This window comes from Salarias fasciatus, chromosome 4 (assembly GCF_902148845.1).
Source record: "Salarias fasciatus chromosome 4, fSalaFa1.1, whole genome shotgun sequence".
NCBI classification, from domain to species: domain Eukaryota; kingdom Metazoa; phylum Chordata; class Actinopteri; order Blenniiformes; family Blenniidae; genus Salarias; species Salarias fasciatus.
The window spans coordinates 16,140,629-16,153,020 of record NC_043748.1 but is presented as its reverse complement, the minus strand read 5'-3'; the positions used below and the strand labels follow the sequence as shown (position 1 = coordinate 16,153,020).

General features: G+C 41.4%; 1 protein-coding gene across 2 annotated transcripts in view; it reads right to left on the bottom strand.

The window, feature by feature from the left end:
* Positions 1-12,392, bottom strand: part of LOC115387526 (immunoglobulin alpha-2 heavy chain-like) — a 42,040-nt gene that overhangs the window by 22,075 nt on the left and 7,573 nt on the right. For both annotated transcript variants that reach the window (XM_030090269.1, XM_030090268.1), the window contains exons 3-4: positions 7,025-7,034; positions 4,384-4,394 (exon numbers count right to left, since the gene is read on the bottom strand). In XM_030090269.1, the coding sequence (XP_029946129.1) occupies positions 4,384-4,394; positions 7,025-7,034 (21 nt within the window). The remainder of the gene's footprint in view (positions 1-4,383; positions 4,395-7,024; positions 7,035-12,392) is intronic.

Genomic DNA, 12,392 nt, shown 5'->3' with positions numbered 1-12,392 from the left:
AGCTGGTTTGGATTGGTCGTTCTGAACCTCCACATAAACCTTTTCATTATTTTTTCAGAGGGAAAAAATTGTGGATTTTGTAAATTCAAAAATATTATTCATTTCAGTTTTCAGGCCACATGGTAGTTCAACCTCTGGTCTTGTGGTGAATATTTCTCCAGTTGAAGTTTTTGCTTTAAAAAAATTCTATGTTGAGTTTGGAGAGCGTCTGTCGTGGTCCGTCTCACTGGTCTTTACAAACATGACAAAAAGCTGACCACATGTTAAAATGTTCATGCTGGTCTGCAAAGCTGTATATTCTTCAGACACAAACACTTTTCCCAGAGTTGAAGTTGGAAAAGTTGATTTTCATTTTTAAGAACCAAATGTTATGAAGAAACTCCCAGAAAAAGGCAGGAGGCTGTAACTCGAGCTCTTTTTAAAAATGATTTGACGATGTTTTTAATTTGCTTCTTCCTTTCAGAACAGCAGTCATGTTGTCCTGCATACTCTTGTATTGCTTTAAAAATAGTTGCCTTGTCTCGTCTGAGGGGATTAAAAGAAAAAAAAATAATAAAGAGGTTAATGTTGGATTCAGACAGTTGTCTGTGCAAAAGCACCAAGGTTCATCAAAACAACACAAAAATCACCAAAAGGTGTTGGATTTATTTAGCTACATTTTAGAAACTAATCATGTTCGATTTTTGTTGTCATTAACTGTGGTGCTTTTATCACCAAAATCAACTTAATCAATTTCCAAACACTGTGCTTTTGTTGTTTCCTCTTTATAAAATCAATATACTTGGTATATATGTGAGAAAGTCTCAGAATTGATGAATGCTTTGTTAATTTTCTTTTTTTTTCTTTATTCTTGACAGGCTGCAGAGAAATTTGCTCAGTATTGTCAGTTTTTAATGCCGCGCTGCCTTCAGATCAGTGCAGGTTTTTGTTTGATCATTAAACACTGTGGTAGCCACTCCATCCACAATGACAGACACTTAGACAAAAACCTTTGCCTGATAGAATGAATCATGTTACTCGCAGGGAGGACAACAGACATATTTCTTTCTTTCTTTTTTGGGGGGGGATTTGTATTTCCGGATTTCTAAAAATAAAATAAGTACAAATAGTAATTGTTTTGTTTATTAAATTTTTGATGAATTTCTTAGATGGTTTGCTCTGGAACTGTATCACTGTTTTCACATCTTCTGTCAATATTAAAAGATCTGATGATAGTTTTATTGTAAATCTGCAGGAAGCAGTAAAATAACCGTTATTTTAAACATCAGCAAGTGGAAGGTTTTTGTATTCAATAAGTTTTATTACTGCTGGTTAAAGTTTTAAAAAATAAAACTTGTCTTTTGAAATGTGAAAACACAACATTTCCTTTTTTAGGTTTGTCATCCAAAGTCTGGACGAAGCAAAAGGTGAATGCACTGAAGTCGTTGTATCTCTTGTTAAAGTGTGCATGAGTCCCCATCATGATTAATATGTTACATTAGTTTGATGCTTTGTTTTACTTCCTAAATGTAAAATAACTTCAGTTCAAATCATTTAGGGCTTCATGATTATTTTAAAATTACGGTACTTGATCACTTTAAGATAAAATCACTTCATCTTATGAAACACTGTTGCTCAGTGGTCAGGGCAAAGTTTATCATATTTTTCAGGATCCTTTAAAGCCTTTCAGCAAATCTGAAAAAGCTGTTTTACGTTTGGATGGTTCCATAAGTGTAATCTGGCTTCATACCATCGTTGGAAACTCAACCTCCTGTATGTACGGTCAGGGGTGCTGCCAGCGAGTTTGGGCCCCATGAAAAGAAAAGAAAGTGCCACAGTCCCGGGCCCACGAAAAGCCCTGACTGGAGCCTTTCTGGGCCCCTATTAATGATGGACCCCGAGAATCCTTCCCATCCCCCCCCCCCCCCCCCCCCACCTTTTCGGCGCCCCTGTGTACGGTTCATACAGGATCAAGCTGTCTTCCCTTGACAGGTTTTTGTCACTGTGTGATTCACTGTGGCTACCCCAGCTGTATATACACTGTCTGTCATCCTCATACAAAAACCTGTCCCACTGTCTGACTGCTAAATGCTGACTGGCAGCTGGTAATGGAAGGGATTTCTGAACAGAAAAAAGATGTATGAGATCAGAATCGACATGAGTCCAAAGTTTTAATTTCTACAACTGCAGTTTATGCATAAAATCTTCCCAGACAATTATTGGTGAATGTGGTTATTTGATTTAGATCTAATCCAGTACATTAACAAATCCTCCAACATGAGCAACTGCTGAAAAACGAAACTAAATTATTTAATGTGTTTATTAATTAAATGAACTAAATTAGAGGTTAGGATAGTGAGACTGTAATCAGGAGTTTGCAGGTTTGATTCCCACTGCTGACAGGTCACTGCTGTGGGTCCCTCAGCAAGGCTCAACTGAAAAGAAAAACTCTAGATGAGGTGTCAAAATGACTGAAATAAAGGAAAATCCTCAATTAAAAAAAAATTAAATCTGGTTTTAGAGTCATTGTGTGATATTTATCATTGTAATTATTATTCATTCACAGGGATCCTTGTTCAAAGCCTGATGACCACGAGAAAATGAGATGACTTTAAGTTTGACAGTTTTTGTCACGGTGTGTAAGATGGTGTACTGAAAAAAACTGTCCCAAAACTGTGCTGTAGCTGAACCACAGTGACATACACTCATACCAAAACCTCTTCCCTCTCTCTCATGAATGCTGATTTCAATTATGTTTGAATGGAACAACAAAGCTGAATTTTATATTAATAGAATTAAAAAGCGCTCCGCTCCGATCACAGCCCCGATCACAATGTTGTTTTATTATATATGGTGTTCTTATTGTTGTTGGTGACTGATTTGACCTGTGGCTGAAGTCTGCGCTCTCTGAGTGCCAAATTCTAGTTCATTGAAATTTGATGATATAGTTGACTATAAAAAAACTTCAGATATTATATAAAGCTTATGGGAACATGTTACCTGGAAAAATTCAAGAAAGATTCGAAAAAAGAGAAAGCTGTTATAATCTAAAAGGGACTGACATTTAAAAAAAAAAACCCAGATTCAGAACAAAAATAATGGAACGTACTGTGAGGGTTAAGGGAACCAATCTGTGGAGTGCACTTCAGAAAGAAGTAAGAGGAATGCAAACAATCACAGCATTTAAAAGAAATGTAAAAACTACATTACTGAGAAATGATGCAATGTTGGACACATGAGATATGTGTCCAGCATTGCATAATTTTCTTCTGGCAGAATGGAATTGGTCTTGGCATTTTAAAGACAGATTATGATTGAAATGTTTGACGGAATATAAGAGACCGGACAAAGGAGAGGTAGAAAGAAAAAAAAAATAATAGCAGTGTGTAACTAGTGTAAAATCAGGTGAAAGAACATGATGGTGTTTGTAAATATTGGGAAAATATGATATGATGAAAGAAGGGGCAGACATTACAAGTTATTCTTCTTTCTGCTCCTTTTTCATTCATTCTTGTATTTTATTATTTTCTTGTTTGTATATTTTTTGTGTTATCTTTTGAATGAAAATAAAAATAAAAAGTCGTGACTAGCAATTCTCAAAATCATCATTCATATTTATGAATATAATTTGTAGTCCTGAGAGGTTTAGTTTTAGTTCTGAAGTGTTGATTCTTCAAATCATTGCTGTATTATAACATGATTTTCTTTATTCCTTTCTGTCTTTTTTTAAATGAACTGTATTGACTGACGAACCTTGAAACAAGAAGAGACATGAGCAATAACACAACCCATTGTGATTTTGTATTTCATGAAAACCCTTGAAAGAAGTATACATTCAACAGATGCTTTGTTGCTCTCTGGTAACAAAGTCCACTCTTCTGTTTATATTAGTTTGTCTGGAAATTTTTCTTTGCATCAGTGCTAATTGACACTAATTCTTTATTTTTTACATTTGTATTCCTTGTAAATGTGACAGTTTTACTCACTTGACTCATCCTGAGTTTATGACCATGCAAATCCTCATGGCAGAAATGAAAGTCATCTCCTGCACAGAGCTTGCATAACAGAACAGCATCGCTGCACTGACCTCTGTTGGAAAAGCTGAAGCCGTGCTGTGCTGAGTGGAGTCATCACGTTTCACAGCCTTGTCTTGGAAAATGCATATTTTTACCACGAGATGGAGGTTAAAGCAGGATTTCCAACTCAGTGGAGTCATCTTTCCACTGGCTGACAGAGTTGCATGCCTCAGTGGGAGACAGTGGCGGCGCCAGAGTATTTTTTCTGGTGGGGCTAAGGTGGGGCTGACCCATATTGTGGCAGGACTCCAAAAAATGCCAGAACTTCAATGTGAATGTATATTTAAAATAAAACAACACCCCGACTCGATCGAGATGCAGTGAGCACACGGTCGCTCCCTCATTCAAGCCAACTTTCCTCGTTTGCCGCACTTTTGTCCGTGTGAGGCTTCTGTAGCGCACGACACCAACTGTTATTCTGAGCACGCACATCAAGCATGGCGGAGAGCCTGTCTTCCTTCTGAAAGTCAGCGATTTGTATGGCCTGCAGAAAAATCATGTACAACAGAACAACCGTTCTGGCTGCGTTCCGTCTCCGGTCCAGAATCACCGCAGCACACCGCCTGCAGTGCCTCTGCCGTCCGCTGGAGGAGGCTGCCAGATCTGTCATGACATGAAACCCGTTTAACTCAATAGAAAGCATCAGTTTGCGTATAAGGCCAAGCGTGGTACGGAGGATGCTGTGGCATGTCTCCTCCACCCCCTCCTTCAACATCTGGAAACACCTGGCAACCTTGCAGCAGTTCTTTTTGTGGATTTAAGTTCAGCCTTTAACACCATACAACGCCACCTGATGATACACAAATTACAGCAGTTAAACATCTCAAGTCATCCACTTGATCCATAGTTTTTTGAGCAACAGACCACAGGCTGTGAGGATAGGAACTGCCATATCTGACACCACCATTACCAACACTGGCGCCCCACAGGGCTGTGTCCTCAGTCCCTTTCTCTACATGCTCTGTGACTGTACAAGCCCCACACCTATCACTACACACTAATACTCTGATGACACTGCAATTTGAAAGAACTGGCCTCGTTTACATTTTCAAGACTGGATTTTGTGTAGTGAAGTTAATGTAGATTTGAAGTATTGAATAAACATGGTCATAACAGACCCGGGGTAGGCTGGGGACATGTCCTCTGCACTTCCCATGTCTGTCCCCTCTGTCCACCAAAATCTTCCAGCTGTTACAATCACATAATCCATTGTCAGCATTTGATGAGGTGATTTTCCGAGCCGTCTTGGTGCAAACAGTTGTGGGTGACGGACTGGAGACGAGCTGCAGATGTTACACCCCTGTGAAGGGGATAATAAAGTGAACACACAGACACGCTGTTTCCTCTGTCCATACAATGGGCTGGTTGGAGGGTACGCCACTGTGCTTTCTTTTGACTGGTTTCTTTCTTGTATCATGTTTGTCACTCTTTTGCACATCAGCAGGAGCTCTCATGAGGTCGTAGAGAGGGGCAGCGATTCGAGAGAAATCCTGAGTGTATTGGCGATAATAGCTCAGGAGGCCCATGATGGCTCTTAATTCTCCCACAGTGGTTGGCTGCTTGTCTTTTAGGGCTCTGACAGCTAGGGTGTCAGCAGGGTCAGTTTTGCTGCCCTCTGATGAAATAACCCGTCCAAGATAGCGAACCTCTCGTCGAAACATCTCACACTTTGCTGGCTTCAGCTTGATGCCATACTCTCTTAGTCGCCTCAGCACAGTTCGAACATTTTCAACATGGTTTTCAAATGACTGACTGAACACAAGTGTGTCGTCCAGATATGGAATGCAGATCTCATCTCGGATCCCCTCCAGGCATTCTTCCATACATCGCTGGAAGGCGGCTGGTGCGTTCATCAGACCAAAAGGGATTCGAATCCATTCATATAAACCCCAGGGGGTTATGAAAGCAGTGAGGGGACGACTCTTTTCCGCCATGAACCCCTGATGGTAAGCCTTTCCCTGGTCCAAGAGTGAAAACCATGAGTTGCCACCCAGACCATCCATGATGTCTTGCACTCTGGGAATGGGCTGACGGTCTGGTACAGTTTTACGGTTTAGCTCACGATAGTCGATACACAGGCGTAAACTTCCATCTTTTTTGCGAACACACACAACTGGGGATGCGTAGGGGGAGTTAGATTTGCGTACCCAGCCTTGTGCGATGAGATCATGTAAGTAGCTCTTCATTTCTTGATACAAAGGTTTCGGGACAGACAGGTACGTTTCGGCCACAGGTTCAGTATCCGTCAATGATATGGAGAGCTGCAGGTTCTCAATACAGCCGATGTCATCATCTGAAGTAGAGAAAGAGCCTGACTCTTCTCTCAACATTTGTTTAACTTTTTCTTTCTCAGGTGGGTTAAGGTGACTCAAATCGACTGGGGGATCCCATTCATCACCAGAGGTTTGTTCTTTCCTTACTTCCACATTACCCACTGTTACTGGAGGGGAGGGGCAGGACCTTCCAAAGATTTCTGATGGGTAGACTGCTTGAACGTGCTGCACTGTCCCAATAACAGTTCTGCCAGTGAGCATTATGTCATGATCTGTTGAGTTTTGCACATCCACCATTATGAATGGTTTTGCCCCTTTTTTCAGTGATACAAGAGTATCCGTGAACTCGAGGCCCTCTGGCCACTGTGGGTCAACATTAGACTCAAAGATCAGTGTTGTGTCCTCCTGCAAAGGTGCTGTCAAAACACGGCACTCTACTTTTAAAGCTGTGTGTTTGGGGACGAGTACTCGCTCTCTGGTTGTCTTGGCTACATACTCATGGGATCGCCGTTCAGCAGTAACTTGCTTTACAAAAACTTCAGCACGATCCATTCCAAAGCCAGGAAAAGCCGCTTGGACAGTTTTGATAAGCTGTTCTTTATCAGTGGCGTTATTCTGCTGCAGTTCAATATCAACAATCAGTTCAATAACATTTGAGCCAATAATAGGTTGAGCAAGACTGTTACCTTTAATCACCAGAGTGGGAACAACGACCTCTGTTGTGGGAAGTCCGTTTGCAGCTAATTTAAATGTCACTTCTATCCATCCTGAATATGGTAGCTCTTCCCCATTCGCTGCAGTGAGGTTTAATGTGTCATCAGCATCAATGATTTCAAAAATGTTCCTCAATGTTACATGTGGTAAGTGTTCTCTTTTCCAATGTTCACTCACTACAGTCACTTGTGAGCCGGAGTCCCATAAGGCTCTAACATGCTGGTCATGAATCTGGCAGTCAATAAGATATTTCTTTCCAACAAGTGGAGCAACTTTGGCTTGTTTTCTTTGTCGTGTTTTGGCTCTGACTGCATCACATGTGGTTGTTGAACACTGATCCTTGTGAATTATCCAATGTTCATGTTGACATGCCTTAGAACAGTATAACACACCTTTACATGCTGCGCATTGTTTTAGTTTCACATTTTTTCCATTTACAGCACAGTGTGCACAAAGTTGGGGCGCTTTTGATGAAGCGGTCACTCCCTGCCCCGCTGGGGTAACCCTTGCTCGTTTAAAGCGCTGCCTCTGACTTGATCTGCTCTTCCCATCCTGCAACCGACTGCAAAGTGTTCACTACTGCCACACCTGAAGCAGTGAATGCAGTTTTCTGTATTTTCCTGCTGGCAAGCATAACATCTCCTTCTGAGGCGTGGAGCAGGTGTGTGAAAAGAGCGTTGGTTGCCAAACCTTTGGTTGAATTGAGGATAGCTGTGTTGGACTCCAGGGGGTGGAGCAATCCAGTGTCTGGGTGGTGGGCCATAATGGGCAGGTGCTCGCTGAGGTGGAGTACAGTCTGGTGCAGCTGCTGCATCTGGATACTGCTGCGGTAGGTAGGAGGGCTGCTGCATGAACTCTTTGATGGAAGACACTTCAGCTTTAAGATCCTTTAAGAGACACATGTTAGCTCTCATCTCCTGCAGTTCAGAAAGAATATCACTTTGATTCTTACTGTGACTTGGCTGACTCTTTTTCTCCTTTTCAGCAGGTGCATGGTCAGACTGAGCGGAGTGGACGGCTACAGGTCGCTGTGGTGTTGTCATTTTTTTCTTGTTTTGTCTCTCACTTTCATAGGCACATGCAGTATTCAGTTTTTCAAACAAGAGTTCATCAGAAACATCAGCTTGTTCCAAATATGGCTGGAGATCCCGCTTGATATTGTCGTTCTGCAAACCAGTCATAACTGAGTGTAGGAACATGTTCTGTACTAACACACGATCGTATCTCAGGCCTGACTCTGACTCTTGTGAAGCAAATAGAATCTTCTGCCTCAGGTCGAGAACACGGATAAGGAAGTTTTGCGGCGTCTCTTTTATGCCCTGAACCTCAGATGACAGCTGCTTGTATAATTCTGTTGCGCTCTTTTCTTGATAATGACAACGGAGCATCCTCCTAAGTGTTGGTAGTGTGAGGTCATTTTTCCCCTCTAAATAACTGCGCAGCTGCATTCCCGGGACAATGGCTCTGATGACAGCATCAACAATCTCAGTCTCAGGAAAACCCTTGAGGAGGCCGTGCTCAATCTGCCGGGCTAAGCTGGAAAATGTGAGGCGATCTTTTTGTCCTGGTTCTCCAATTTGTCCTGCAATTTTGAATTCTTTGTGCCAGGCGGGTGGGACCTGACCTGCACCTAAGGCTGACGATCTGTGGATGACTGTGGTGACCTGAGCCTTATGTTCACTTCCCGTGTGAGTGCTTCCTGCAAAATGCTGTGTCTGTAACTGAGGGGAGCTGTTTTCTTGTGGTTTAATGACCTGTGCCATATCCTCTCCATTTTTGTCTTCATTTTGGGGTGTTTGAGGCTCAGTTGAGTAGTCAGCCATGGTTATCTCAGCTATTTTGTCCTTAAAGAAGAGGAGCTCTGACAGTCCCATATCCTCAAGTTCTTGCAACTCTTCCCTTTGTAGGTGGCTACTTATCATGGTGATTAATGATGCTTTGCTCTTTCCTGTCACATGCTCAAAATCCAATCCGGCAATATTGAGGAAATTACATAATCTCTTTAGATGTTCTGTTGATAGTGTACACAAAAGTCCAAGTATGTCCATCTGTACTGTCTTGACCTCAGTTGATTCCATTGTCCTTGCAGCAAAAACTCAGTGCCAGTCTCAGTAGTAGTTTGTGTGCTAAACGTTGGCAATAGCGCTCCTGGTACTTTAAGTTCACCTCAGATTGCTGATGCTCTTTGTCTTTCACACTTAAACACCACCGTACTTGCCACTTGATGCTGACTGCCTGGGTAAGTTGAAGGGGACTGGATGAGAGTTGGGGACGTCTGTTGCTGGCAGAAGTCAGACCCTGTCTCACCAGATCCCAGCAGTGCCTCCAAGAAAATGTTACACCCCTGTGAAGGGGATAATAAAGTGAACACACAGACATGCTGTTTCCTCAGTCACATCCTGTGTATTAATGGATTCCTCAAAATTAAACATTGCCAGAAAAATAACATTGTGCTGTTAACAGAAAATATCATTTATAAGAACATGAAACACATTTTCCTATCAATCATCTATTATTCAAATGCTTAACATTGCACAGTAAAACTACAAATATGGCTCAGAAATAATGCTATTTACGCCACCATGCAGTCGAAAGGAACAACAATGAGTGTCACATCCACTTTCATTTAACTTTTCCTTCACTCCTAAAGTTACTACAGACATCAGTGTTTTACTCCACATGTCTCTCTTAACAAACAGAAAACACATATGATCTGACAAATGCATCATCATTATCATTTCTCACCTGTGAAGGGGATAATAAAGTAAACACACAGACACGCTGTTTCCTCAGTCACATCCCGTGTATTAATGGATGGACGGAAGCAGCGCGTTTCCCTCCACAGGGCTCAGGCATGAGCAATCAACACCTGATCATAAACAATTCTCAAAGAAATAAGCTTGTAGGAGCAAAAACACTGCAGAAAACATTATCAAATAACACACAAATACATATTTCAAAACAATATCAGATATTAATCATGTTTAACACACACATTAACCATCTTTGGCTCAACACTGGGTGTCTGCCTGGGAGACCAAAGCAATGGATAACAGATAATTTGATCAACTACTATGAATTTCACTTTAGATCTTTTTTTAACCTTTCATGAATTGTTATTTTTAACCAAATACTTTCATGAATTAAAACATTCTGTCCCTTGGTATTTTGACATATTCACAGCATTTTAACAGAACTTATATTACATTACACAAATTCACATTTGTTTTTAACAGCATTTTAACATAACTTATAACACCATTACACAGACCATGTTCAGCAAACCAGCCTGAGAAACCAACTTTAAATGTTTTTCAATCAACCAATCAATCAATCAAATTTTATTTGATATAGCACTTTTCATATTTATAAAAAATAACACAAAGTGCTGAAAACACTTAAAAACACATAAAAACCAGAAGAAAAGTTTTTTCGACAAAACAAATCGTGTAAGGTGAGTTGATACGATGAACCTTCCCTGAACTGACTGGGAGTAATATGACTACTGGATGTGTGGACAAAAGCACTCGGGCAGTCTAGACCTTTTCCAGGAGCCTGTCTGATCCAGTTCCAGGCCCAGCTTGTGAAGTCTAATCCTGATGTTGTGCAGATGAGTCCAGGAGACTCACCAGGTCTTTTTAAGACTTTTTCACTTTCTGTTATAGACCAACCTTGAACGCCTACTAAAAGACGCAAAATGACCATGAACAGCATCAGATCTCTGTGAGCCATGGTGACATTGAGATTCTTTGTCTTCAAAACCCAAAAATCCTTTTAAAATATGGTGTAAAACTGAATTCCAGTGAGAAATTGCACAGGCCCAGCTCCGCCCATATGTTCAGATTTCACAGTAAAATCCAGAGCAGCTGAACAACCACCCCAACCAATCTGACTGCTCGCTCAATGTTTGATATTGTGTTGTGCTTAGGTTCGTGTTCCAGCTCCTCTGCTGAAGCAACTCAGAGTCCTGGATTTAATGCAGGGGTGTCCAAAGTCGGTCCTGGAGGGCCGCAGTCCTGCATGTTTTCCATGTTCTCCCTGCTTCAACACAGCTGATTGCAATGAGGCTCGTTATCTGGCTTTCTGCTGGACTTGGCCATGAATCATCATGAGATTCAGGTGTGTTGAAGCAGGGAGACATGGAAAACATGCAGGACTGCGGCCCTCCAGGACCGACTTTGGACACCCCTGATTGAATGCATCAGTCCATGGTGGACCTCTTTTGCTTTTGTGTACTTATTGAATTTCGTGGATCTTGTTTTTTCTGAATGGACTATATGAATATGAGTTATTCAGTCTACTCCGTCAGTGCCTGCCATCATGGGTCCTCCTCCATGTACCACCCCACCCTAAATGTGACACAGTCCACCGTACATTACATACCAACAGATATGCATGTTTGTGTGTCCGTAAGTGTGGAAAATTTTAGTTTTGATTGTGATTGATTAACACATTTTTCTTTCAGTCAGGTGTTAAATCAAAAAATGATTTTTTTTTGACAAACAATTTATTTCAGTTTAACTCCATTTCCAATAACATGAGGAAAGAGTCATTTATCCGTGAGCATGTTTGCTTTTGTGAGAAGTATTAGTCCAGTACCAAGACACAATGTTTTAAGCTGTCTGAATTCATTTTGAGACACATTTGGAAAGTATTTAAAAAAAAAAGAAGAATCTGAAGTAAAAAATAGCCTTTAAAAAACAGCCTCGAAAACCTGAGAACAGACTACTGTGGGATTTTGTACAGCTGTAACACTAAGCTCACACACTGTGTCTCTGGCACAGTAATAAACAGCAGAATCTTCCATTTTTAGACTGTTCATCTGCAGAAGCAGCTGATTTCTGCTGTCGTCTCTGGAGATGGTGAAGCGGCCCCGGACTGACTCAGAGTAAAATCTTCTGCTGCCACTGCCGCTGTCATGCCAGGTAATCCACTCCAGTCCTTTCCCAGGAGCCTGTCTGATCCAGGCCATATAGCTGCTGCTCAGTGTGAATCCAGAGCCTGTACAGGTCAATGTGTGGGACTCTCCTGGCTTTTTGACCACAGGATCAGACTCAGTCAGAGTCTGACTACGAGCTCCTGTCAATACAAAACACACAGTTTCACTTGCTGTCAGTAACAATATACTGAAATAGAAAACCAACATAAGGTTTGTGAAATGCTTCACCTGCCCAGCAGAGAGTTAAAAGCAGTAGTCTGAAGCTGCTGGAGGCCATCGTGTTAAACTGCCTGTTTACTGCTGTCTGTCATTCTCTGAGCAGCCAGTAAGTAGAGGTGGAAGATGTGTTTTGCATTGACTCCTCCTCATGGAAAAATAGCAGGTCAGAGTGAGTCTTCTGGTGAGCTGGTT